Source organism: Rhincodon typus, chromosome 19 (assembly GCF_021869965.1).
Source record: "Rhincodon typus isolate 14 chromosome 19, sRhiTyp1.1, whole genome shotgun sequence".
Classification (NCBI taxonomy): domain Eukaryota; kingdom Metazoa; phylum Chordata; class Chondrichthyes; order Orectolobiformes; family Rhincodontidae; genus Rhincodon; species Rhincodon typus.
The window spans coordinates 6,427,594-6,434,222 of NC_063350.1; the positions used below are offsets into that span (position 1 = coordinate 6,427,594).

At 40.3% G+C, this 6,629-nt stretch overlaps 1 protein-coding gene across 3 annotated transcripts in view; it reads right to left on the bottom strand.

The window, feature by feature from the left end:
* Positions 1-6,381, bottom strand: part of LOC109938466 (arf-GAP with SH3 domain, ANK repeat and PH domain-containing protein 1-like) — a 216,114-nt gene extending 209,733 nt beyond the window's left edge. For 2 of the 3 annotated variants that reach the window (XM_048608242.1, XM_048608241.1), the window contains exon 1: positions 5,748-6,051. In XM_048608242.1, coding sequence (XP_048464199.1) covers positions 5,748-5,873 — 126 coding nt within the window. In that variant the 5' untranslated portion in view covers positions 5,874-6,051. Of the gene's footprint in view, positions 1-5,747; positions 6,052-6,372 lie in introns of those variants that run through there. The other variant, XM_048608240.1, reaches the window with a different exon arrangement.
* Between the last annotated feature and the right edge of the window lie 248 nt (positions 6,382-6,629).

Consider the following 6,629-nt stretch of genomic DNA (forward strand, 5'->3'; position numbering starts at 1 on the left):
TGTGTGTGTGTGTGTGTGTGTGTGTGTGTGTGTGTGTGTGTGTGTGTATATGTGTGTGTGCGCGCGCGCGCGTGTGCGTTTATATAAAGGGGAGTTTTAATTTGTGGTGTTATATGAAATGGTTTATAACCGCTTACCTGCAGTTTTTAACATCTTTAATTTCTGTGATGTATCTCAGATTACCAGAGCTTACTTTCCAGTGCACTACCTCAGTGAGTCATGGCAACTACTGTATGCACAGAAGTATGAAACTGAACAGTTAGAATTGTTATGATTCTTATGGGGAAACCACAATCCAAAATAACCAAATTTACCAATTGACCCCCAAACAAGAAATTACCAATAAGATTTCCCTTTCTGTAACTTTTACTTGAACACAAATCTACACAAATACAAATTAAACATGAATTAACAAACTGAAAGGTAAATTTCATTTTAAATAGTTGATATGACAAACAAAAGCAAACTACATAGATACACAGTACAATTGCCCAAATTCCATTCTTTATTCATTCAGGATAGGTCAGAATCTTTCGCCTCAATGTTTCATGGCTATGATTAACATCAGCAAGGCCTCTCTCCCACGGGTCATGAAGCCCTGATGGTGTTCATCTAGTTCACAGTTTGGCCACTTCTGGGGAATCAATTCTTTAATGTCTGAGTTATTTGCACGCACAATTTCTGTCTTTGTCCACTTTTCCACCTGCTATGTTGGCCTTCACCCTCCAAACAACTGCTAATAGCTCTCCTTTGCGGCTGTCAGTGTTGGATTCCTTTCTATTGGCACTGCTTCCAGGCCAAAGGCCGATTGGTCACAAGGACCAGTATTTCTTGTTCAATAAGAAGATAACAATTTACTTCTTTACCATTGATGTAAACTCTTAAAGGTCATTTTCAAACAGTCTTAAAAACACTTAGAAATTCCACGGATGTTTTTAATATACTACTTTTCCATCTGTATTGCTTCCAAGGGCAGACATCTAAAGTTGTTTCAGAGGGAATAAAGTACTTCTTGAGTAAAGCTACTATTGTAATGTAGGGTAAAGGTCATCACAAAATAGCTACGGTTGGGCATTAACGCGATTATGTAATGATGATGCAGCAAAGGCCTAAATTATATCTCTCATCTATCTATTCAACTGATAATACATCAGTTCGGTGTTACCTGAAGCACACTTCAACTAGTTTAGTTCTATCTTAAAACAGCAAAGTATGCATGTCATAGGGTTTTTCTCTGAATGTTTAAACAGCAGAAAATTGAATACAGGGACCCATTGTGTACACTTTTGACACCTTTTTTATGACAATTCGACACTGGTGTGTCAGTGGCCCATTCTTGAGTATTGGGAGTTCTTTGCATCCATCCCTTCCTCTTCATTAACATAAAACATAGAAACATAGAAAACAGGAGCAGGAGTAGGCCATGAAAACTTTTCAGCTTCTCCACCATTCAGTAAGTTCACGCTGATCATCAAGCTCAAGATCCTAATCTCGCAGTCCTCCATATTCCTCAATCCCTTTAACCACAAGAACCGTATCCTCATTTTTCTAAATTGCAGTGAATACAATTTTAACTGATTCAATCCTCCTATGTCAGTCCTGCCATCCAAGGTATCAATTTGATATACCTTCGCTGCCCTCCCTCTATAGCAACAGCATCCTTCCTCACATAAGGAGACCACATAATCCAGATATTACCTCACAATGCCCTGTATAAATGCAGCAAGATAACTTTGTTTTTGTACTTGAATCACCTCACTATGAAGGCCAACATGCAGTCTGCCTTCTTTACTGCCTGCTGCACTTGCACGCTTACTTTCACCGAAGTGGACGAGGATACCCAGGTATCGTTGAACATTTCCCTCTGTCAATTTACAGCCATTCAAATAATAATCTACCTTCTTACTTTTGAGACCATTGTCGATAACCTCACAGTTATTCGTATTATACTGTATCTGCCATGTATTTGCCCACTCACTCCACCTGTTCAAATCATACTGCAACATCTCTGCATTCACAGCTCACCCTTCCACTCAGCTATATCATCTGCAAGTTTTGAGATATTACATTTAGATCCCTCATTTAAATCATTTATATTATGAATAACCGGGGCCCTATTACTGATTCCTGCAGCATCCCACTAGTCATTGCCTGCCCTTCAGAAAATGGCCCATTTATGCCTAATCTTTGTTTCCTTTCTGCTAACCAATTTTCTATCCATCTTAATATACTATCCCCAGTGCCATGCGTTTTAATTTTATACTTTAATCTCTTGTGTGGAACCTTGTTGAAAGTCTTCTAAAAGTCCAAATAAAGCACATCCAATGGCTCCACTGAGCAACTCTACTTGTTACGTCATTGAAGAATTCCAGTAGATTTGTCAAGCATGATTTCACTTTCATAAATCCATGCTGAGTATATCCGATTCTAAAACTGTTTCCTGACTGTTCTACTGTAAAATACTTAATCATAGACTCCAGCATCTTACCTACTACCAAGATCACATTTGCTGGTCTATAATTTCCTGTTTTCTCTCGATCTCCCTTTTTGAAGATTGGGGTTACATTAACTACCCTCCAATCTGTAAGCACAGTTCCAGAGTCTGAAGAATCTTGGAAGGTGACCACCACTGCATCAATATTCCTAGGGCCTCTACTCATAGCGATATTTGTAGTAATAATTATGCTTTTGACTGTCACAGCATCAATTAATTACTTCAGAATATTGATACAACTGCAACTCACCATTGCTTGTGTAAGAAACGTTATTAATTTCATTAGTCAGATCTCAATGGTATAAACAGCAGGGTGCAGAGTATTTTAATGCTAATGATAGTCCGTCCTTAGTTAGAGAAAGCCCTTAGTGGTAAAATACTGTAGTAATAAGCAAATTAAGATAATCTTCCTTTGGTGTGAAAAAATCATTTGAAATTTTGAAGATTCAACAGATCTTGGTCTTCCATATTCAACTCTTTATTGCTGCATGATATTGAAAAACACATATCTGCACTGTCAAAAGGAGAAAGTAATGGAGAAGAAGTAAAAAAAAAAAAATTACAGCACTATATACAACCTCAGGACAAGTGCTTCCAGCCAAAAGATATTTCTGAAGCTTAATCTTTGCTATAATACAAGAAATCACAGCAGTCAATTCATTCACACCAAGGTCCCACAAAGGCAATAAAATATATGGTATTAAAAGAACCCAAAGAACTGCTGGAAATCAGAAACAAAAATAGAAACTGTTCTTCAGTTCTTAAGAAGGGTCACTAGACCCGAAACATTAACTCTGATTTCTCTTCACAGATGCTGCTAGACCTGCTGAGTTTTTCCAGCAAGCTATATTTTAATTAAGTTTGTTGGACATATCAGAAGCACTTACCTGCTCTTAGAATAGTGCATGGAATCATATACACCCACCTGTGGGGAAAACTTCCTACAATAAGGTCCACTAAACCTGTATTTATCAATCTAAACTGCTTTGAGTCCTCAAATACAGTAATGGGATAGGGAAACGTTAGACAAAGAGGATGACATGGTAAACCAAAGATCCTTAGACAGCTCCTTCCATACCCACGACCATTACCACCTAGAAAGTCATGGATACCAGATATATCGGAACAATGGGTGCATCTTACTCTCCAAGCCACTCACTATCCTGACTTGGAAGTATTTTGCCATTCCTTCACTGTCGCTAGGTGAAAATCCTGGAATTCCCTCCCTAACAGCATTGTGGGTCCCCCTACAAGTATATGGTCTGCAGCAGTTCAAGAAGGTGGTTCACCATCACTTTCTTAAGGGCAACTAGGGAACGTAAATAAATACTGGCCTAGTCAACAATGGCAATGTCCAATGAGCAAATATAGAAAAAAAATCCCACAAAATTCCGTCAATATCAAGAGATTAGATTCCACCTGAAGCAGCTTTTTATTTTACAAATTCTGATGGACCATCCTGTATGATTCTACCATTTTGTTTTTACTTCTTACTCCTGGTCTTTGCAGCTTTCAATTTTACTTCAACAATTAGTAAAGATATTCTAGCAACAAACATTGAAGTGGAGTTCAATTTAAAGGCAATGTAACTTAAATTACAAAATCATTTTCAATTGTACAAGGTTACCTTTCATAAGCACACATGCAGACACACTTATAATTTAATATGGAACATGTTTCAATTCTGGGTCTGTTTTTGTACTGCCAACGTTAACTGTCAGTTTGTAGTTTTTTTCACATTACAAAATGAACTATTCTAACACAATAAAATGACTATATAGTGATAAGTTGCAACTTTTATAATCATATTTCTCTGCATGTTGAATTGAAGAGATAATGAATAAAAGCTAAATACTTTTTTTCAGAGAACAAGGAAAACAGAACATTAGGAGAGTCACCACTGGGTATTCTCATGCATCTTTGATTCTTGTGGTAGGAATGGCAGAAACTACAAAAGCTTTTAGCTTAGTTTGGTATGGAGAGATGGAAAAAAATGAAGAAAGTTTCCTTTTCCTAAGACTAAATTTTAAATGATCTGCAACAGACCTATCTGGGAAATTACTCAACCAACCACTATTAGTTTACCAGGTCTTCCAGAGGGAGTTCCTCAAAGTTCCCTTTTCCAATATCCAGTTTTAACTTTTGCCAGTCAGGGTTGTTACAATCATCTTCAATTTATTAGAATAAAAAAATCACAAGAGTATTAAAAAAGCACATTCATAATTATTTTCCTTCCTATAGGAATCATATTTTACTCATCACTCAATCCCATTCAGCATTAAACAATTCCAAGACTGTGAACATCGTCTCATCCTCTGCAGTTTAAAAGCTTTAAAAGTCCCACTTCAGAGGACAATCAAAACGTGCTAATGTATGACTTTCAAGATTGATCAATATCTCTTCCATACCTAAACAAAGAAAGAAAAGCAATACCAAATACCCTTTGTATTTCAAAGCCAAATCCCCAAATACAAATGATTATTTATTGTAAAGTATCTATAATTCATTATTATAAAGTGGAAAATCCAAATAACTGTGTACCCTCCATATTTCACAGAGCCATATTCACCCACATTCACAATTTGATTTTGAAACTTTGCAAATATGCTCTGCTAACAGTTATTTTTACATATTTATTCATGTAAGATTCAGGGATTCGTTTGCTGCTAATGCAATGAATTTCTACAGATGAAGAAGATTCTGGGCTCAAAGTACCATATCAACAATGTTCACAAGAGCTTGCACAGAGAACAAAATACACAATGTATAATATTGGCAACTTCAGTACTGATATAGAGCAGAGAATTAGGAAAGAAGGCACAGAATTGTCAAACGTAGAGGGAATATAAAATATGTACTAAGATTAAAATGTGCTGTCAGGGGCAAAAGGCAGAAATGTGTTCTTAGAGTTTGCCATCTTGATTTTGAGGTGGGATGAAGAAGACAAAAGGGGCAGACACCGGGGAGGGGGAGAATTACGAGTCAAAGGAAAGCACAGATATTAATAATTCAAATATCAAAAGGAGGGCTGTTTGAACGGGATAATGAGTATTTGCGGAGCTGGACAGCACAAATTGTGTTCCGAGCCACAGTTTGTCATTCAATGATCTTAGATGCAGGAAAGCAGAGAGAAATGAGACGGGGAAGAGTTGGACAGTCAGCATGACAAGACGTGCCTGACACACAAATAACAATGGTAAACAATGTCAGTGAACAGTAGTAAGCCGGGGGTGGGGATGAGGGGGAGCTTTACCTCCTCGAGTACAGTAACTGTGTTCCTGCAGTTTGCCATTTTGGTGGTGAAGGAGGAGGTTGTCGGCGAGCTGTGGTCCTCCAGAGTTTCGCAGATAAATTCTTGCACAGAGATCACCTCCGGCATCTTCTCAAGTGTTGGTTTGTTTTCCCTTGCTGGAATGAGGGGGCGAGAGAGATGGGTGAAGTTTCAGATAAGGGAAACACAGAGAGAGGACGAGGGTCTCCAGGATCAGTGACGGAGAACACCTCCTCTTACAGCCCGCCCGTCTCTGCCGGCGGTGCTCGGCTTCACAGGGAAGGAAATGCTGAGGTCGGTGCACGCACCCGCCCGCGCCCCCGCCGCCGCCGCCGCCAGCCCCCGAACGCCGCCCGTCCGCCTGCGCGCGCACCTCCCGCTGGCTCAAACTGCCACCCGCGCGCCTCCGGCTGGCACCAACCGCCGCCCGCGCGCCTCCCGCTGGCACCAACCGCCGCCCGCGCGCTTCCGGCTGGCACCAACCGCCGCCCGCGCGCCTCCCGCTGGCATCAACCGCCGCCCGCGCGCCTCCCGATGGCACCAACCGCCGCCCGCGCGCTTCCGGCTGGCACCAACCGCCGCCCGCGCGCCTCCCGCTGGCACCAACCGCCGCCCGCGTTCGCTCGCTGCCAGCAATCTGAGGTGAGGGGAGTATTGTGTAGGCACCCACCTCCTAGTTCCAGTTTAAATACTTTTCTTTTTTAAAAAGGCATGGAATATATTGCAAATGTTCAGTGTTTTTTAAATGGGTCTAATTGCAAATATTTACTTCTTCCCAATTTCGGCTTTTCCAAAACCCATGGTACAATGGGGCGACCCCAATGGATCAGCTTGATGTCAACCATCAATTTTTATTTTTGGATT